Source organism: Carcharodon carcharias, chromosome 15 (assembly GCF_017639515.1).
Source record: "Carcharodon carcharias isolate sCarCar2 chromosome 15, sCarCar2.pri, whole genome shotgun sequence".
Classification (NCBI taxonomy): domain Eukaryota; kingdom Metazoa; phylum Chordata; class Chondrichthyes; order Lamniformes; family Lamnidae; genus Carcharodon; species Carcharodon carcharias.
Window position 1 is genome coordinate 96,795,816 of NC_054481.1, and position 22,105 is coordinate 96,817,920.

The 22,105-nt window shown below is 39.7% G+C and overlaps 2 protein-coding genes across 5 annotated transcripts in view; one reads left to right on the plus strand and one right to left on the minus strand.

Annotated features, from left to right (window-relative positions):
• The window catches only part of mtor (mechanistic target of rapamycin kinase), a 367,630-nt gene extending 354,497 nt beyond the window's left edge, over positions 1 to 13,133 (minus strand). For 2 of the 4 annotated variants that reach the window (XM_041205818.1, XM_041205817.1), the window contains exon 1: positions 7,082 to 7,174. In XM_041205818.1, the coding sequence (XP_041061752.1) occupies positions 7,082 to 7,158 (77 nt within the window). In that variant the 5' untranslated portion in view covers positions 7,159 to 7,174. Of the gene's footprint in view, positions 1 to 7,081; positions 7,175 to 13,054 lie in introns of those variants that run through there. The other 2 variants (XM_041205820.1, XM_041205819.1) reach the window with 2 other exon arrangements.
• A 153-nt stretch (positions 13,134 to 13,286) lies between these two features.
• ubiad1 (UbiA prenyltransferase domain containing 1) lies at positions 13,287 to 21,129 on the plus strand. The gene is made up of 2 exons (XM_041205822.1): positions 13,287 to 14,044; positions 18,607 to 21,129. The coding sequence occupies exons 1-2, from the start codon at positions 13,513 to 13,515 to the stop codon at positions 19,089 to 19,091; spliced, it is 1,017 nt and encodes a 338-aa protein (XP_041061756.1). The 5' UTR covers positions 13,287 to 13,512; the 3' UTR covers positions 19,092 to 21,129.
• The last annotated feature ends 976 nt before the right edge of the window (positions 21,130 to 22,105 follow it).

Here is a 22,105-nt window from a genome sequence, read left to right on the forward strand (position 1 = left end):
GATTCTGCAACAAGGGAAATATCCTCTCACCATCTACCCTGTCAAGCCTCTTCAAAATCTATGCTTCAATAAGATCACCTCTCATTATCCTAAACTCCAATGAGTACAGGTCCAACCTGCTCAACATTTCCTCATAAGACAATCTCTTCATCCCTGAAATCAGCCTTGTGAACATTCTCTGAACTGCTTCCAGTGCATGTACAATAAACTGTGTGTTAGCTGGCACCCTACCAACCAGAATTTCCAATGTTCCCTCAATATGAATCATTGCTTTACTAACCAGAAGCAAGTTATCCAGAATCCGTACCTGTATATTGTATTATTTTATCCTTTGTTTTAATGTACTGAAGATTACAAGTAAAAAGAATACTGTTCTTTACTTCCTGAGTTCTTGCATATTAGTTCATGCTACGAGTATTCCACTGTATTCCAATGGTATATGCAGCTCTCCATTAACCACCATATCTGATTAGCCAGCACCAACCATTCACTGCATATACCAAGTAATAAAAGATTTTACTGCATATCCCTCCCTAAATAAGACCAAAACTGTATGCAGTACTCTATGTGTGGTCTCAACAACACCCAGTACAATTGTAAAAAATGTACCTTTATACTCCACCCGCCTTGTAATAATGGCCAACATTCCATTTGCCTTCCCAATTAATTTCTGCGCCTGCATGTTAACTTTTTGTGATTCATGTATAAGGGCATTCTGATTTGTCTGCATTGCTGCATTCTGTAGTCTTTCTCCATTTAAATAATACTTTGTTTTTCTATTCTTCCTGTCAAAGTGGATAACCTCACATTTTCCCGCATTATACTCCATCTGCCAAACTTTTGCCCACTCACTGTCTATATAGACCTCTTTGCAAATACTGTCTTAAGCAGCGAGTATTGACAGGCTGTTTATAAGGAGGCAAAGAGGAAAAAGAAACACAGAAAGGGAATTTACACATAGAGGCAGGGGCATAGCCAAGGTATTAAATGAATACTTTGCATCTGTCTTTACCAAAGAAGAAGATGCTATGCAGGACATGGTGAAAACAGAGGTAATTAATATACTAGGAGGATTTAAAATTGATAAGGTGATGGCATTGGATAAACTGTCTGTACTTAAAGTTGATAAGCCACCAGGTTCAGATGCTTCCATGGATACTGAGGGAAGTGAGAGTGGAAATTGCAGAGGTACTGGCCATCAATTTTTAGTCTTTCTTAGTCTCGGGGAAGTGCCAAAGACTGGAGTATTGCAAATATTACACCATTGTCCAAAAAGGGTGAAAAGATAAGCCCAACAACTACAGACCAGTCATTTTAACTTCAGTGCTGGGGAAACTTCCATTAATAATTACTTGGGCAAATGCAGGTTAATTAAGGAAAGCGAGCATGGACCTGTTAAGGGAAAAATTGTGTTTAACCTGCTGCAGTTTTATGAAGTGGTCACAGGGAGGGTTGATGAGGGCAATGCTGTTGATGTGGTGTCTATGGACTTTCAAAAGGCATTTGATATAGTGCTGCACAACAGGCTTCTGAGCAAAGTTATAGTTCATGGATACAAAATTGGCTGAGTAATAGAAAACAGAACGTATTGGTTAGCGGATGTTTTTCCTGCTGGAGGAATGTTTGTAGTGGTGCTCCCTAGGGGTCAGTGTTGGGATCCTTGCTTTTCCAGATATATATTAACAACCTAGACCTTGGTGTACAGGGGCACAATTTCAAGATTTGCGGATGACACAAAACTTGAAAACATTGTGAACTGTGAGGGCGATAGTGTAGAACCTCAAAAAAGCATAGAAAAATTGGCGGAATGGGCAGACAAGTGGCCGATAAAGTTCAATGCAAAGAAGTGTGAAGTGATTAATTTTGGTCGGAAGAACAAAGAGAGACAATATAAAATAAAGGGTACAATTCTAAATAGGGCACAGGAGCAGAGGGACCTGTCATTGAAGGTCACAGGACAAGTTACAAGAGCGATTAATAAAGCATACAGTATCATCGGCTTTATTAATAGGGGCATAGAGTACAAGGGCAAGGAAAGTTATATTAAACCTATATGAAAGACGGGGGTGGGGGGGTTCAGTCTCAACTGGAGCATTGTATCCAGTTCTAGGCACCATGTTTTAAAAAAGATCTGAAGGGATTAGTGACAGTACAGAAAGATTCACGAGAATGCTTCCAGGGATGAGGAACTTCAATTACGTATATAAATTCGGATTGTTTTCCTTGAAGAGAAGGCTGAGAAGGGACATGATAGATGGATTTTAAATCATGAGGGGTTTGGACAGAGAAGATAGGGAAAAACTGTTCCCATTGTGGAAGGATCAAGAATGAGAAGCCATAGATTTAAGGTAACTGGCAGAAGGAGCAATGGGACATTAGGAAAAACTTCTTCACGCAGCAAGTGGTTAGGATCGGGAATGCACTGTTTGAGAGTGTGGGGAAGGCAGGTTCAATTGAGGCATTCAAAAGGGAATTAGGCTGTTATCTGAAAAGGAAGAATGTGCAGGGTTATAGGGAGAAGGCAGAGGAATGGCACCAGGCAAACTGTCAAACAGAGAGCTGGTGCAAAACACAACAGCCCGAATTACTGCCTCCTGTGCTGTAACAATTCTGTGATTCTGTGTCCACCACACAACTTGCTTTTCCATCTATTTTTGTAACATCAGCAATTTTAAAAAAAAATTATTTCACAGGGTGTGAGCTTCACGGGCCCATTTATTGCCCATTCATAAATGCTCTCAAGAAGGCGGTGGTGAGCCACCTTATGAGACTGTTGCAGGCCATGTGGTGTAGGTACACCCACAGTGCTGTTAGGAAGGGAGTTCCAGGATTTTGACCCAGTGACAGTAAAGGAACAGCGATATAGTTCCAAGTCACGATGGTGAGGCTTGGAGGGGGATTTGCAGATGGTGGTGTTCCCATGCATCTGCTACCTTTGTCCTATGAGGTGGTAGAGGTCACGGGTTTGGAAGGTGCTGCCGAATGATTTTTGATGAGTTGTTGCAATACATCTTGTAGATGGCACACACTGCTGCCACTGTGCACTGTGGTGAAGGGAGTGAATGTTTAAGGTGCTAAATGGGGTGCCAATCAAGTGGGCTGTTTTGCCCTGGATAATGTCAAGCTTCTTGAGTGTTGTTGGAGCTACACTCATCTAGGCAAGTGGAGAATATTCCATCACACTCTTGACATATGCCCTGAAGATGTTGGATAGGCTTTGGGGAGTCAAAGTGAATTACTTGCCTCAGAGTTCCCAGTCCTTGACCTGCTCTTGTAGACACAGTATTTATATAGCTGGTCCAGTTCAGTTTCTGGCTAATGGTAACCCCCCCCAGGATGTTGATAGTGGGGGATTCATCAATGGTAATGCCATTGAATGTCAAGGGGAAATGGTTAGATTCTCTCTTGTTGGAGATGGTCATCGCCTGGCACTTAATTGGTAAGTAACTTTCACACTACACATAGCCCAAGCCTGAATATTGTCCAGGTCCAGCTGCATATGGACACAGACTGCTTCAGTATCTGAGGAGTCACAATGGTGCTGAACATTGTGCAATCATCAGCAAACATCCCCACTTCTGACCTTATGACGGAAGGAAGGTCATTGATGAAGCAGATGAAGATGCTTGGGCCTAGGACACTACCCTGAGGAATTCCTGCAGTGAAATCCTGGGACTGAGATGATTGACCTCCAACAACCACAATCTTCTTCCTTTGTGCTTTGAGGTGGAGGAAATAACCACAATAACTAACACTAGAGAAAAAAGTACTTGGAAAACTAATGGGGCTAAAGACCAATAAGTCTGGACCTGATGGGTTGCATCCTAGGATATTAAAGGAAATAGCTGCAGAGATAGTGGATGCACTGGTAGTAACCTTCCAAGAGGCCTTAGATTCTGGGAAAAGTCCCAGAGGATTGGAAAACTGCCAATGTAATGCCCTTATTCAAAAAGGGAGGGAGACAAAAAACAGATAACTGTAGGGCAGTTAGCTTAACATCTGTCATTGGTATGACTCCAACCAGCAGATTCCTGATTCCCAATGACTCCAACTTTGATAGGACTCCTTGATGCCATACTCAGTCAAATGCTGCCATGATGTCAAGTACTTTGAACAAGTATCGGTCTTCATAGTAGATTACACTAAAATTATACCAATGACAGAAAATCAAGAGGTAAAAAGTTGCTCACATCTTACCTCAAATCTGACTACAATGCATTATGTCCCTTCACCCAAGTAATTAATATAGATTGTAAATAGTGGAAGTCCCAGTGACAGGCCACCAGTTAGACTCATAGAACCTTCGAAAAGTTACAATGCAGAAAGAGGTCATTCAGCCAATCGTCTCTGTGCCATCCAAAGATAGAGAAAAAAAGAAACTAGCCATTCATTTTAATCCTACTTTCCAGCATCTAGTCTGCAGCCTTGCAGGTTACAGCATTTCAGGTGCATATCCAGGCACCTTTTAAATGAGTTGAGCGTTTCAGCCTCACCAATTTAGGCAGTGAATTCCAGATGCCCACCACCCTTTGGTTGGCCAGAAAATTTGGAACATTTTAGAAGGCAGCAAATGATGGCTGAAAAAATAGAGGGAGAAGTTAAATATGAGGGTAAAGCAACAAGAAAGATAAAAACAGGCAGTAAGAGCTTCTACAGGTATATAAGAAAGAGAGCAATTAAAGTAGCCAAATTAGTGTCTTAAAGGATGAGACTGGGAAATTAGTGGTGGAAGACAAGGAAATGGCAGAAACTTTGAACAAGTACTTTGTATCGGTCTTCACGGTAATGACACTAAAATCCTACCAATAACAGAAAATCAAGAGGTAAAAAGGAAGGAGGAACTTAAAAGAACAATTATCACTTGAAGAAAAATTGCTAAGAAAGCTAATGGGATTAAAGGTCGACAAGTGCCTTGGACTGAAAGAAGTTAATGCTTCAGTTGTGATCTTCCAGAATTCACTAGATTCAGGAAAATTATAAAAAATTCCTCCCCACATAATAGCAACAGATTTATTCCTCAGCTCAAGCCAAATAGATTCAATCCTAGAACCATGTAGTAAATGCTTTCTATTTAGAACAATAACATCAACCTTAATTAATGCTAGTATGGCCTCTCCTCTTTTTCTTCACCATCATTCCTAAATACTTGGCAACCAGGAATATGAAGAACCCATTCCTGACCTTATTTGCGCCATGTCTCTGTTAATGTGACAACATTATAATCCCTTGCAGCAATTTGTGTCTGAATCTCAGCAACCTCATTAATTACAAGATGGACATTGACGTACATACAATTTAATGTTGCCTTTGTCTTTTTTGTTATTTTCTTTAATCTGGTCTCTGTGATTTTTAAGATATTTTTAATTTTACTGCAGTTTATAGTTCTTTGTCTTATGATCTTATTTCTTCCCTCGCTGCTATTTTCTGGTCTTCCTCCTACCAAAATAGTTCTAAACCCTCCCCAACAGTACTTGTACAATATTTTAATATTGTTTTTAACTCATTAGAATACTCAAATCCTAGAGCTACGAGACCAACCACACAAAAGTTCCCAAACATTTCCCTTATTACACTTGACTGAAATCCAAGTGACAGCTTATTTTACCATTAGCCACTTCTACAGTAGTAGTTTACATGTTTAGGTACAAATAACTACTTTCACCTATACATAAAACTTATGTACACCATAGAAATACATTGCATAGAACTTCACAGATTCATAAATAGACTAAAATCATCACCATGCTGAAAAAAAGAGATATTGGGAGGGATGGCCAAAGATTTGGCCATGAGCTGGAACTTAAAGGAAGAGGAAAGAGGGCTAGAGAATTGCGGGAAGGGGATTCCAGAGCTTAGAGCCCAGGAAGTTGAAGATATGACCAACAATGCTGGGGAGGAGGGATTTTGAAATGCACAATATACTTGTTGAAGGAATGCAGATTTTTTGGAGAGTTGTAGGGCTGAAGAACGTTACAGAGTTAGGGAAGCAAAGGACGTGAAACAAGAACATGAGGATGAGAATTTTAAAAGCAAAGCCCTGTCTAACTCACTGCACCATCCAATTTGCAAGGAACTCATCTGATATTCCGTCTCAAGTTAGTGACAAGTCACAATTTTAAGAAATTAATATTGAATCTAAACTTGCTGCATGATTAAAATGTACATATTGTGGTAATAGCTGCAAAATTTTCACTTCTTGTTTTGTTTTCTAGCCTATTCTCTATTTCATGAAGCATCGGGGATCTGTTAGTTAATCTTATGGATGCAGTCACAAAGTCTATGTTGCTAGCACTAGATTCCTAGCTTTCCCATTGAACTAGTTATTTCTTAAATGAGATTTAGTTGATTTTCTTTATTTAAACTCATTAGATTTCCCAACATTGAATGCTATTTGTGAATCATTTGCTTCACCACATTAAGTATGAACAGATAGGAACTACATATAAAGAATGAGAAAAACCTAAACAGCCTGCCAATCTCATTACTATGGGTATGATTTCCAAAACAGAGAGAGAAAGAAGCAAAGACACTAAGCAGGGGGCAGGTAAGAGGGAGAGACATATACAGAGCGAGGGCAAGAGGGAGATGAAAGGGAAAACAGACAAAGGAAAAGAGGGAGAGAAAGAGCAAGCGAAAAAAAAAGCAAAAAAAGCCAGGGAAAAAAATGCGACACACACAGAAAAAAAACTGCAAGTGTCTAAGGACATCACAACGTACTTCTGAATTAATCTGCAGCAGTAAATTGCACAAGGCCCCACAAACAGCATTATGAATAATAGTTCACATCTTCCTGGAGGTGTTCACTGAAAAAGGGATTTTAAGGACAACAGACGAGTTCACAGCTCTTTGAATAGTGGGATCCTTAGCATCCTCCTGAACATGCAGATAAGGCCTTGCTCTAACAACTCATCAGAAGAAAAGCACAATGAACAATACAGCGGCCCCTCAGTACTATACTACATGTCAGTCTAGTTTCTGCAATTTAATCCTACAACCTTCTAACTCAATTGGCTATTAATTTGGCCACATTGAAGCTTACAAAGGCATTTCTGACAATTTAGGTAATTATATTTCATTTTACCAAAATAATTTTTCACAAGCTGCTTTTATGACTTCCCACAGGCTGTACTGCCTGCCTGTTGCCAGAGTTAAGGACATCTCCTCAAGGCTGGAGAGAAACTTGGAGTGGGAGGGGAGGGATCCAGTTGTCATCATCCACGTTGGTACCAATGACATGATAAGACTAGAAAGGAGGTTCTGCTGAAAGAATGTGAACAGTTATGAACTAAATTAAAAAGCAGAATCTCCAAGGTAATAATCTAGGGATTACTCCCTGAGCCACAGGCAAACTGGCATAGGGTAAACAACGTCAAGGAGTTAAATGTGTGTCTCAAAGGTTGGTGAGGGAGGGATGGGTTTCATGAGTACTGGGGTAGAAGGGAGCTGTTTCGGTGGGATGGGCTTCACTTGAATCATGTTGAAACCAGTGTCCTGGCAAATCGAATAACTAGGGCTGTAGAGAGGGCTCTAAACTATATAGAGGGGAGAGGGTGCTGGAGAGGGGATACATAGGATTACAAAGCAAAAGGATATGGCGTCATTGCAGGGCAGCTATTTAGGTAATCCAAATCAAAAACAGAATTACCTGGAAAAACTCAGCAGGTCTGGCAGCATCGGCAGAGAAGAAAAGAGTTGACGTTTTGAGTCCTCATGATCCTTCAACAGAACTGAGTGAATATTAGGAGAGGGGTGAAATAGGGTCATGAAGACTTAAAACGTCAACTCTTTTCTTCTTCGTCAATGCTGCCAGACCTGCTGAGTTTTTCCAGGTAATTCTGTTTTTGTTTTGGATTTCCAGCATCCGCAGTTTTTTGTTTTTATAGCTATTTAGGTAATGATGCCCAGATTGTGACAGGAAGGTAATGTTCATACCACTCTGGTACAAACATATAAAGAAAAACAGCAAATAGGATCAAAGGAGGACAAATGGTAAAAAGGTAAAATTAATGGCTCTTTACTTAAATGCACACAGTATTCAGAACAAAATAAATAAATTAACAGCACAAATTGAGGTTGGTGGGTATGATCTTATAGCCATTACGGAGACATGGTTACAAGGAGATCAAAGCTGGGAACTAAATACTCAGAGGTATTTGACTTTTTGAAAGGACAGGCAGGAAGCAAAGGGTAGTTGGGTAGCTTTGTTAGTACGGGATGGAATAAGTGCAATAGCAAGAAATGATCTTGGATCTGAAGATGTAGAATCCATAAGTGATAACAAGGAGAATTCGACACTGGTGGGAGTAGTCTATTGGCCCCATAACAGTAGCTATACTGCAGGACAGAGAATAAATCAGGAGATAATGGGGGCATGTAAAAAAGGCAGTACATTAATCATGGGTGACTTTAATCTTCATGTAAATTGGAAAAATCAAACTGGCAGAGGTATCCATGGGCAAGAATTCATAGAACGTATTCGGGACAGTTTCCTAGAACAATATGTTGTGGATCCAACCAGGGATCAGGCTATTTTGGATCTGGCAATGTGTAATGAGGCAGGTTTAATAAAAGATCTCAGAGCAAAAGATCCCCTAGGAAACAGTGACCATAACATGGTGGAACTTAGCATTCAATTTGAGAGTGAGAAATTTGGATTGAAAACAACTGTGCTAAACTTAAACGAGGGTAATTACAAAGGAATGAGGGCAGAGTTGGCTGGAGTGGACCTGGGAAAGGAGTTTAGCAGAAAAGACTGTTGATGGACAATGGCAGACATTTAAGAAAATGGTTTACAACTTACAACAAAGGTATATCCCAGTGACAAAGAAGGATTCTAGGAATGGCATAAACCAACCATGCTTAACCAAGGAATCTAAGGATAGTATTCAAATTGAAAGAAAAAACATACAATGTAGCAAATATTAGTGGTAAGCCAGAGAACTGGGAATGTTTTTAACAACCAACAAAAGATGATCAAAAAAAAATGAAGAGGCAGAAAATAAACTTTGAGGGAGAACTAAAAAGTAAAATAAAAATGGACAGCAAGAGCTTCTTGAAATATATAAAAAGGAAGAGAGAGGCCAAAGTGAACATAGACCCCTTAGGGAATGAGGCTGGGGAAATAATAAGGGGAAACCAGGAAATGGCAGGAGTTGAATAAATAATTTGCATCAGCCTTCACGGTAGAAGACATTAATAGCATTTCAAAAATGCTAAACAATCAAAGGGAGAAAGTGGGGGAAGAAATAAACACAATAACTATCACGAGAGAAAAAGTACTAGGGAAACTAATGGGGCTAAAAGCCGATAAGTCCCCTGGACCTGATGGGTTGCATCCTAGGACATTAAAGGAAGTAGCTACACAGATAGTGGATGCATTGGTAGTAATCTTCCAAGAATCCTCAGATCTGGAAAAGTCCCAGAGGATTGGAAAACTGCCAATGTAACATCCTTATTCAAAAAGGGATGGAGACAAAAAACAGGTAACTATAGGCCAGTTAGCTTAACATACGCCTTTGGGAAAATGTTAGAGTCTATTATAAAGGATGTGATAGCAGAGCATTTAGAAATGCATAATATAATCAAGCAGATGTCGGCATGGCTTCATGAAGGGGAAATCATGCCTGACAAATTTATTAGAATTCTTTGAAGAGGTAACATGCAGGATAGATAAAGGAGAACCAATATATGTAAGATATTTGGATTTCCAAACGGTGTTTGATAAGGTCCCGCACATAAGGCTACTTAAAAAGTGGTGTTGGTATTAGTATGGATAGAGGGTTGGCTCACTACTAGAAGACAGAGAGTTGGGATAAGGGGGGCGTTTTTGGGATGGCAGCCTATAACTAGTGGAGTGCTACAAGGATCAGTGCTGGGGCCACAATTATTTACAATACATGCTATTGATTGGATGAGGGAAACGAATGTACTATCACCACGTTAGCGGATGTTACAAAAATAGGTGGGAAGGCAAATGGTGTGGATGACATAAAGAGTCTACAGAGGGATATAGACAGGTTAAGTGAGTGGGCAAAAACTTGGCTGATGGAATGTAATGTGGGAAAATGTGAGGTTATGCACTGTGGCAGGAAAAAGAGGAATTGAATATTATTTAAATGTAGAAAGCTACAGCACAGAGGGATTTGGGGGTCCTTGTGCATGAATCACAAAAAGCTAGCATACAAGTTCAGCAGGTAATACGGAAGGCAAATGGAATGTTGACCTTTACTTCAAAGGGAATGGAATATAAAAATAGGGAAGACTCGCTAAAACTATACAAGGCAATAGTTAGACCACACCTGGAATACTGTGAACAGTTTTGGTCTGCTTATCTTAGGAACAAGATACTGGCATCGGAGGCAGTCCAGAGAAGGTTCACTAGGTTGATCCCAGGTATAGAGGAATTTTCATATGAGGAGGTTGAGAAGGCCGGGCCTGTACTCATTGGAGTTTAGAAGAATGAGAGGCGACTTTATTGAACCATATAAGATTCTTAGGGGGCTTGACAGGGTAGATGCTGAGAGTTGTTTCTCCTTGTGGGAGAGTCTAAGACCAGAGGGTGTAATCTCACAGTAAGGGGTTGCCCATTTAAGACAGAGATGAGGGGAAATTTCATCTTTCAGAGTGTAGTGAATCTGTGGAAATCTTTATCACAGAGGGCTGTAGAGGCTGGGTCATTTGGTATATTCAAGGCTGAGATAAACAGATTTTTAACCAGTAAGGGAATCAAGGGTTATGGAGGAAAAGGCAGGAAAGTGGAGGTGAGGATTATCAGATCAGCCATGATCTCATTAAATGGCAGAGCAGACTTGATAGGCCGAATAGCTTATTTCTGCTCCTACGTCTTATGGTCTTATGACTTCTAACTGAAAGCATATGTTGCTTTCTTATAAATAGGAAAAAGAAGTTAAAAAATAAAATGTTGCTTAAAATTTTCTTCCAATAGCCCTCATATTACCTTAATCTTGGAACAATCAAGGAAACAGGTAACAATCTACAATTATGTTGGGTCTACCTTATTAAACACAAAAAATGCTATATGTATCCAGTTGGTTGGCTGTTTGCTCAAAGCATTTTTCAACCAACCAGTTTCGAAAAGTCAAGACATTTACATCACAGTCGTCAGATTTTTGGCTAAACATATTACAACAGTGGCCTCACCTTTAAAATTACATCATTATCTGAGAAGGGCTTTGTCTGCAAAATGTGATATACAAATGCATGTCTTTCTTTATGGATGTGAAATGTGCTATCTAAAAGCAAGTTTTCAGAAACACATACTGATTAAACCTAGTAGCAGGCCATTGGTCAACACAATTAATAAACTCACCAGTCCAACTCTCAGTATCACAGTACATATGAAGGTTAATTTACTAGTCCATTTACAGTAGCAAAAAAATGTAATAAGGTTGCGACAAAACTAATAACTATAGCAAATATTTAAAGGAATATGATCTTATTGATACGAATGGATATTGAGCAATAAATTTAAACTATCAAAGTTTAGGAGATGCTTATGAAACACTTGCAAATTGATTTATATTACCACAGGTAAAATACTCTAAAGAATAGATATCTGGCAAATAATTATATAGTAAAAGATGGTATCCCTCCCCAATGTTTAACAATTCACAACTTTTTCATAGCATGATTTACATGGTAATCTTCCTGGTTTATAAGGATCAGGTAGAAGATCTATGATTTCCTGGTTGCATTACATGTATCCCCCTTCCACAATACACAGCATCAGAACAAATCTGCTTCTGAACAATGCCCGCTTTATACCAGCATCTCCAATTAGGATATTTATTTTTTTCATTTAAGGATGGATCAAATTTACAAAGTTAAAATGATATGACTTCCACCCAAACTGATTTTATCCAATACACTTTCAGCCAGACTACAAACAGAATACAACAACAACTAAGGACACATAGGAAGGCCCATTTAAGAAAAGACAGCAAAGTGCACAGTGGCCTAAAGGAACACCAAGGATAGTTGAGACAAAAAGAGTCACCATCACTCAAAAAGTAAAGCAATCTGGTAATGGAAACATCTGGTTTCACAGATCAGATTGGTGGAAAATCATCAGTAGTATGCAGATCACATGACTCCTACAAACCCAGGAAGCTGCTAAAACAATTAATGTAATCTACAGACAAATCAGGCCCTCCTAAGGCAACACTGACCAAATGGACCAATCAAATGAACAGAAGAAGAAACAACATGCTTTTAAACAATGTCTGTGTTGAGTAAAATGTCCCAGAGCACTGCACAGGAACATTATACAATAACATTTGACATTAAGTCACATAAATGTTATTGGGAAAGAGAAAGATGAATGTTTTAAGGAGCATCTTAAAATAATGCTTTAATATTGATAAATTTTCAAAATATGTGCGTTGCTAGGGCTGCTAGTGTCTCCAATTTTTTCTGCTTTCTATATTGTCTGTAGTGAGTTTGCAAGGTTAACAAAAAGAATTCTTCTTGTAAGGGGTATACTCATTTGCATAAGCATATATTTAATGGCTTTTCTTTATCTTTATTTATGGAACAGTAACTTAGAAAATAAAGTTTAAAATCAGCTTGTGTGCACAAATATTTGAAAAATAAAATATTTAGAGTAACAAACTTAATGGAGGAATTGTATAAAAAGCATTTTACGTTTTGCGCTTCTGGTGTGTAAATAGAATTCTCAGAAGCTGGCCCTCCTCTTTAATGAGTTTTAGACTATTTTCTCCACTGCTGTGAAACATATGATCTACCATGGGAGCATCCAGTAACTACCAGTTATTAGCCTTCTTGTTCTGCTTCCACGCTCTCTAATGCTGGAATTATCCTGGAATTCCTTTCTTACCTAATAATTAGTTAGAGATACTGCCTCATAATGAATTATAAATAACAATAAATCCCAAACTCTATCAAACTTCAGCAAACCTGGGAGATAGCAAGCACCACACAGCTAATCATTAGGCTTTAAAGATTTTTTATAACCTAGCCGAAATGAATTTTTCACTTAAACAATCACAATTCATTACAATCCTTGGATACTTACACTTCTGTCGTTTTACTATAGATAAATCATAAATTCTTCACTTCAAAACAAATTTACTATTCTACTTCATACAAGCTGCCATATTGAAAGGAAGCAAAATGACCTACAGGCGCTGCGGCAGTTGATTGACAACAGTAGGAGCCAATCCAGGAGCACCACAATATCCCGGGGGGCGGATCAGTGTGACGTAGAAAGAAGGAATCATTCAGTGAAGCTAAATCGCAGTGACGACTGCGTATGCGGCTCGGCGCGAGGGAAATCCGTAATGGTCGCGCGGACTCAGGTCACCTCCCACCCTATCGCTTTGGAACATTTGCGCGTGCGTACGGTGGGGCGCTTTTTTTTAACATAGACAAGTTACTGCGCACGCGTGGCGCTGTATTTGAGGTCGTGACCTTCAAGCAATGGTACTGTCTTCACAGATGAATTCTTGGCTGTTATCACCTGGTTAGTATTGAATGGTTGGTAAAGCGGGGCAGAGGATGAATGGGAATGGAGGAGTTAGGCAGATGGACGTGGACACTGAGTCGAGGATGCAAGATCCTGTTGTGGACAGGGAAACGGAGCCGGATCTTGGCAGGAGCCTGAAGCACAAGTGTGCTGCTTATGTGCTGGCGCTGCGACCCTGGAGCTTCAGCGCCTCACTCACCCCCGTGGCCCTGGGCACGACGCTGGCTTATAAAAACCTGGGCGAATTGGACCTGACCATATGCCTGCTGGCCGCCCTGGCTGTGCTAGCCGTACACGCAGCTGGTAACCTGGTCAACACCTACTACGACTTCAGCCGGGGCATCGATCACAAGAAAAGCGACGACCGGACCCTGGTGGACCGGATCCTGGAGCCACAGGACGTGGTGCGGTTTGGAGCCTGTCTCTACACCCTGGGCTGCTTCTGCGCCTCTTCACTCTACTTCTTGTGCAAACTCAAACTCGAGCACCTGGCTCTCATCTTCTTCGGGGGCCTGTCCAGTTCTTTTCTGTACACTGGAGGTAAGTAGGGAGGGAACATGCAGATTGTCTTTATTTCAATTTAAATACCTCTTTCAGCTCCACTGGTTCATTGTTTCGCTCCTTTTTTTATTAACTCCTGTGTACTGTTTTCCTGAGTTCTTAAATAATAGTTTTGAGAGCTTCGTACCTGGCTATTATTGATGGCAATGGTTCAAAAAAGAGAGCTCAAAGCTACATTTATTAACTCTGGTTTAAAAAGAAATTGAATGCTGGAAATTGGAAACTCATTGTGAGCAAGTCAGTATCAGAAAGAGAAAAACATTAGAATTGAATCCTCTTTATTTCAAAAAGGGAAGCGTATGCCCAACACACAGTTACTTTCTCCATACTTGTTTTCATTTGAAACTTCCTCAGTATCACTTCCCTTTTTTTTGTTACCTATTACCGTGGAAGGAGGTGTGTTTTAGAATGGCTGAAATATTTTTACAGTTACAAGATTGACTGGCTAATGGGTTAACTGAAAATTTGCATGTCCTTCTGTATTTATGCTTTTAACTAAAAGAGAAGTTCAAGATCATGAAACCATTGATTTAATCTTTCTAAATTAATTTGAAAAACAAGTTGCCACATAGGCTATGATATCGTATCAGTAACAGACCTGGTTCAAAGGAGAGAATTGGAAACTTAGTATTTGTGGCTAAAAGACATTCTGGAAACTAGGATAGGAAAAAGAAAGGAGGCAGGATGGCTGTATTGATCAAACAAATTATTTCACTCTGGAAAAGGTTGAATTCAGGACAGCCTGTGGTTAGAAGTAAGGAACAATGTGCTCTAGGCCACTAGATAGGGAGAAGGCATTGGAGAAAAGTTGCAAGAACTGCAAAGTTGTGATAATAGTGGACTCCAATTATTTGTTATTTTTAATATAGACCAGGAATGTAAGTGTAAAGGGCAAAACATAGGAGGTACAGTATTAGGACCAATCCTCTTTTTTTTAATGTATATTAATACTTAAAACTATACGAAGTGTCATTTCAATGTTTGCAAACAATGAGACTTTGGAATATAGTTAACAATGAGGAAGGTAGCAACAGACTCCAGGAGGATGTATTTTGGTGACATGGGCAGACTTGGCAGGTAAAATTTAATGCACAGAAGTGTGAAGTGACACCACCTTTCCTCATTCTTCCTACCAAAATGTATCAACTAAATGGTATGCAGGAATACAGAGACCAAGGAGTGTATGTATACAAATCTTTGAAGGTGGCAAGACAAGCTGAGAAGGCTGTGAGAAGATGATATTGGATTTTTTGGATTTTATTAATCAAGGAATAGAGTACAAAAGCAAGCAATTTTGCAGAAATACCGATTAGGCCTCAGCTGGGGTATTGTGCCTTGTGCTGACAATAATGGAAGGTGAAACATCAGGAAAGAGCAGGCTAGGCCAGAGAAGGACTGGATGAGCAGACAACATCAGAAACTGGATGGAGGGAGGAACGACAGTGACGATCAGAATTGCAATGAGAGATGCCTGAAGCCCCTTGTGAACTTTGGCTAATTATAGATGGATGAAATGTATTCAGTTCTGGTCACCACACTTTAGGAAGGATGTCAAGGCCTCAGAATGGGTGCAGAAGATATTTACTAGATTGTTACCAGAGATGAGGGTTATATGGAGGAGAAGCTGGTGGTGTTTTCCTTGAAGCAGAGAGGTTAAGAGGAGATTTGATAGTTGTTTAAAATCATGAATGGTTTTGAGAAACAGTTGCCAGTGGCAGAAGGATTAGTAACCAAAGGACACAAATTTAAGATGATTGCAAAAGAACCAGAAATGACATCTTTTTGAATTGACAAATATCATTGCCATTACTGAATCAATGTAATCTCAATGTTTCATTTTGAAACAAAATTTCAATTGTAAATAATCCAGATGTATTCTGTCCTCCTATTCGCAACATAAGTGCACCCTGTCCTGTGCATTTGCAACAAGCTTATAATTTCTTTTCCTCCACCCTTTACTTGAAGTAGGCAAGGACCTTGTGTGCTGTGATGCTGTTGTGTAAACACACTCACATTGAGTGATTTATGTTTTAGAGCAATGCTAAAGTTGTACTGAAAATACACATTCAATTATTGAGGATAAAAATTCAATTTCAGAGAGGCAAAATTGCTTGATTCTCAATTCTATTGATGCCTGCTTGCCCTCTCTGCCAAAGTTGTATTTTGCCCCATTTGCCTTCTTCCTCTGTTTCCTTTGTTCCTTCAATTGCACCCCCATCGGCATATGTCTGCTGCAGTTCTATTCATCCCACTGTGTGCTTGCTCTCTTCCATGTGCATGCACTATATCCTTTTCTTTTATTTTTCCTCTTTCTACCTCTTTCTGGGATTCCTGCATGTGAGAGGGAGCAGCAGTATGACACTAGGCATGTTGAAGATGGCAGTAGCACCTGCATCTGGGTTACATTGGGAAGAAGCGTCATTGACATTATTTACTATTTTCTATTAGTGGGGCTTAAAGTTACTTGATTCTTGGCTGACTATGGAGGGAGTAGTCTTGAAAAGGGCAGGGCTGCTGACATCCTCGATAAGTTGTACAAAGGTGAGCTACCATCCTTCCCACTTCCACCCCAATACAGAGCAACAGATAGTAAGTTTTTTTTTATTTGGAGGAACGAGCTGCCTTATAGCCCAGCCTGCCAAATGCAAGCATCTTAATTTGAATACAAAATTTAATGTAACTCCCAGCAATTTCTGCATGAACAGTCAAAGGAAAGCAAATTGTGCATGTATCTAGTTAAATCCCAAAACTGTTTAAAAATCAGAGTTTCATCGTCTATACTAATATACTCATTCAATTCATCCTTTACCATTGTAATCCCTTCATACGCTCATATCTGATGCAAGTATGAAAGAGCCTATACAAGTAACAATGTTGCCAAAAAAATTCTCCTTCCAAAAGTGAGTTAATCTTTTTGGCAAGCTAAGAGTGAGGGTTCCAATTCTGAAATAACTGTTCCAACTGTGTTAAATAGCGCAATTTTATTTTATGCGCACTTGTGCAATATAATGGCCATGTATCAGTAAGCAGTAGCTATGGGTGGAGAAAGAGGGATTCATTATGTTGATTATTTTTAATTTAACTACTGCTGGTGCATTATTTCTCATTCCAAGATGAGATGAGTGACTGCCCTTGACATCAAGGCAGCATTTGACCAAATGTGGCATCAAGGAGCCCTACCAAAATTAAAGTCCAATAGGAATCGGAGGAAAACACTCCACTAATTGGAGTCACAACTAGAACAAAGGAAGATGGTTGTAGTTGCTGGAAGCCAATCATCTCGGCCCCAGGACATCACTCCAGGAGTTCCTCAGGACAGTATCCTAAGTCCAATTATCTTAACTGCTCCATTAGTGACCTTCCTTCCACCATAAGGTCTGAAGTGGGGATGTTGCTGATGATTGCATGCTGTTCAGTTCCACTTGCAACTCCTCTGATAATGAAGCAACCTGTGTCCATGTGCAGCAAGACCTGGATAACATTTAGGCTTGGGCTGAAAAGTGGCAAATAATGTTCATGTCATGCAAGTGCCAGGCAATGACCATCTCTGAGCGAATCTATCTATGTCCCCTTGATGTTCAATGGCATTACTGCAGCTGAGTTCAAACCATCAACATCCAGGGGTCATACTGACCAGAAACTTCATTGGACTGGTCACATGAATACTGGTCAGAGGTTGGGAATTCTGCAGTGAGTATCTCATCACCTGACTCCTCAAAGACTGTTCATCATCTACAAGCCACAAGTTAGGAGTGCGATAATACTCCCTACTTGCCTCGATGAGTGCTGATCCAACAACACTCAAAGCTTGGTACCATCCAGTAAAAAGTAACCCACTTATGGTGGACTAGGTACCAATCATACTCCCTCCTCCATGGCCCCACCTTGGCTGCAGTGTTCACCAATTACAAGATGCACTGCAGCAACTGGCCAAGACTTCCTCAACAGCGACATCCAAACCTGTGACTTAAACTATTTAGAAGAAGGGCAGTAGGTGCTAGTTCCCCTCCAGATCACACCATCCTGACTTGGAATGATATCACTGCTTTTGCTGGGTCTAAATCCTGTAACCCCTGTCCCCAACAGCAATGTGAGTGTACCTACACCACATGAACTGCAACTGTTCCAGAAGGCAGCTCACCACCACCCTCTCGAGGCCAATTAGGGGTGGACAATAAATGCTAGCATGGCCAGCTGTGTCTGCATTCCGTGAATGAATTTTTTTAAAAACTGTTAAGCACTTAATATACTGTGTATAATCCAAAACTGAATACTTTCCAAGTTTTTACAATATTTAAGGATTTTTAACGAAGAAATCATCTACTTTATTTTGGTGGAGATACTTGTTGTGTTAGTGTACATTGAAAACATTTGAACCAAATTAATCAAGCTCTCATAACTGAATAAGTGGCAGACAGTTAAGTAGCTTGAGGCCAGTTTATTTTTAAATACTATCTGGTGATTGTGCAAGAGATTTTATATTCATGCTTGTGAGTGTACATAAAATGTATTCTAAGCCTTATCTCTTTTTGTCCCTACAGGTATTGGATTTAAATACTTTGCTCTCGGTGATATCATCATTCTGATCACCTTTGGACCGTTAGCTGTGATGTTTGCCTACTCTGTCCAAGTCGGTTATTTGGCCATTTCACCGCTACTTTATGCAATTCCCTTAGCACTCAATACAGAAGCCATCTTGCACAGTAACAATACCAGAGACATGGATTCTGATAAGCAGGCTGGGATAGTTACCTTTGCCATCATTATTGGGCCAACGCTATCTTATATTGTGTACAACATGTTGATATTCATACCCTATGTGATATTTTCTATATTAGCAACACGATATACAATCAGCCTCGCATTACCACTTTTGACTGTGCCTTTAGCCTTTTCACTTGAGCGACAGTTTCGAAGCCAGAATTATGCCAGAATTCCCCAGACGACTGCAAAGCTGAATCTTTTGCTGGGATTGTTCTACGTTTTTGCCATTTTGTTAGCACCACCTGGAAGCTTACCAAATTAGTAACAGCACAGACTTCTTTTGAAGTCCAAATTGAAGTTGCTGAAACTTTTTTTATTTTGAAGTCCAAGAGCAGTCAGGTGTTCCAATTAAGCCACTATTCTTGTTAAAGATGGCAAACTTTTGTTTGCTTTTCAAACTACTTCTACTTTCACAACTTAGCAAAGACACTCGTGAAAAAGCATGTTTTTTAAGCAAATACATTTGAACAATGATTTTGGTACCAGGAAAACAATCTGATATAACTTCCAAAATTAAGCAGTGACCTATATTTTAACTGCTGCCCGATGGTGGAAACATATGTCACAAGTGCATTTAAACTCAAGTCATTATACCTATTATTTTGTACAGCTTTTTTTAACTAGATTTTTAAAATCTATATATATATATATATATATTAAAATATATATTTAATCATGGGCAATAGAGATTTGAATTGAATATTCAGTTTTTACATTTCCTGGCTTTCATTTAAGCATTAAAAGGTTAGCAAAGTTGTAGTTTGAAACGTGTACTTGTGATGTAATTGCTCTTTACAGGCTACAGCCATCATGAATAAATAATATAGATCGCACAATTAGTGCCTGGCAGCACAAAAATGTGAATTTATAGCACCTGTACTAATTGTGCTGAGAAAATTGGTCCTAGGAAGTAATTTCAAAAATTTAATCTCACTTCATTTTCAGAGAACTTCAGTGTTACATCTTTTTGCTCCTTTTTTTGAACTTCTTAGATGTAATTGCATTTCAGTGCTATTTTCTAATCTATTGTAAGCATTCATGAGGATCGATATTCATTTTGAAATTGTTACATTTGAAATGTTTAATTGAATTTAATGCTGTAATGCATAAATTGGCATTAAAGAGCAGATTGCAAGATAAGGCAGTTGCTTTGCAAGAACTGAAAAGGAAAACTTGGAGGGATGGAGTATTTAATATTTTGTCATTTTACTTTATGAAGATTGTAAATGATTGTGCATTAATTTTTCCAAAAGGAATAAATGGATTCTTGTTTATCCTTTACTCACCCTAGAATTAATTGTTAATTGAAATAGTGACCTCTTTGACAACAGTGCAGTAGACAAATGAGCAGCCAAAAACTGCTGCTTTTGCAGTGCTTCACACGAGGCCATATGGCAAGGGTGGGGGGTTGGTGGGTAGGGGAGGACTTGCTGCCTTTGTTTAAATAGTGGATGAAGCATATTGGCTTTTACAATTAAAAATACTGAATTATGCTGTTGTCTTAATTTTAAATGTGAGGGGAAAAAATACCAATAATTTCTCCCCTTCAAAACTCCTTTAAAAGCGAACAACTGCAGCAAAGTTGAAAAGTCACATACTTTGCAGGAAATGAACATATTTGGGACCGTTGAAAGTTTGGGATTTCACTACTATTTTGAGGATCTTGTTTCAGAACTTTATTCTGTTTCTATGCCTTGGCTTTAATTTATTTAAACTCCTTTCCCTCCATTTGGAGACTTGCAACTTCAGGACATTCTGTTACATTGTTGGAGCATCAGCGAGTGGTTCCATGGGAACTTATTGAAAGGATGCTTATTTCCATCCCTGGACAATGATTTGTGCTGAAGATGGTGTATTTTCATGGAGAGACTGGAAGTACTATTGTCATCAAGTAAAGAGAGTAGTGCCTTACCCTCAGGTTCTCTTAACATCTGTGTTATTTTTAGGAAGAAATAATTTTAAAATTGCAGATATCCATTTCCATTGTTGGAAAGTTGATTAGTGATTAGACTTTAATTATTTGAAAAAACAGATTAAATATTGGACCCATCCTTATGTTTTTTTCTCCTCTTTGTTCTGCCTTTAAGCATTGGATTTAATCATGTGGATAACATTTGATTTGCTAAAAATGTGTATGTTAAGATCATTTTATTGACTTAAAAGTAATATGATAAGAATAGAGACACAGCATCCCCTGTACCTATGAGCAGGCTCCCCTTCTCAAAGGTGAGTTTAACAAAGCTGAAGTTTCCTCTCTACTTTGTTTACAGATTTTTTAAAATTTCCGCCGACTCCAGCATGATGACACCACCAAACACATCGTCCCTTCACCCCCCCCCCCCCCCCCCCCCCCCCCCCCCCCCCCCGCACCGTGGCATTCCGTAGGGATCGTTCCCTCCATGACCCCCTGGTCCACTCATCCATCACCCCCTACACCTCAATCCCCTCCCACGGCACCTTCCCATGCAACCGCAGAAGATGCAACACCTGCCCCTTTACTTGCCCTCTCCTCACCGTCCAAGGGCCCAAACACTCCTTTCAAGTGAAGCAGCATTTCACCTGTACTTCCCTCAACTTAGTTTATTGCATTGGTTGCTCCCAATGCGGTTTCCTCTACATTGGAGAGACCAAACGCAGACTGGGTGACCGCTTTGCAGAACACCTTTGTTCTGTCCGCAAGCATTACCCAGACCTCCCTGTCGCTTGCCATTTCAACACTCCACCTTGCTATCATGCCCACATGTCCGTCCTTGGCTTGCTGCACTGTTCCAGTGAAGCTCAACGCAAACTGGAGGAACAGCACCTCATCTTCCGACTCGGCATTTTACAGCCTTTCGGACTGAATATTGAGTTCAACAATTTTAGATCATGAACTCTCTCCTCCATCCCCACCCCCTTTCTGATTTTTTACCCCCTCTTTTTTGTTTTTTCCAATTTATATAGATTTTTCTTTTCCCACCTATTTCCATTATTTTTAAATGTATTTCCATCCATTGTTTTATCTCTACCTTTTAGCCTTTTTCGACCCCTTCACCCCACCCCACCCCCACTAGGGCTATCTGTACCTTGCTTGTCCTGCTTTCTACCCTTAATTAGCACATTCCTTTAGATAGTATCACTACCTTTAACAACTCTTTGTCCTTTTGTCTGTGACATCTTTTGGTTATCTCCACCTATCACTGGCCCTCTATCCAGCTCTCTTGTCCCAACTACCCCCCCCCCCCTTAAACCAGCTTATATTTCACCCCTTTTCTATTTTTCCTTAGTTCTGTCGAA

What these genes read in the sequence shown, in the direction of transcription:
- ubiad1 (XM_041205822.1), top strand. Translation starts at nt 13,513, where the DNA reads ATGGTTGGTAAAGCGGGGCAGAGGATGAATGGGAATGGAGGAGTTAGG. An exon ending in TTCTTTTCTGTACACTGGAG is followed by an intron (nt 14,045 to 18,606) that starts GTAAGTAGGGAG and finishes TTGTCCCTACAG; the next exon opens with GTATTGGATTTAAATACTTT.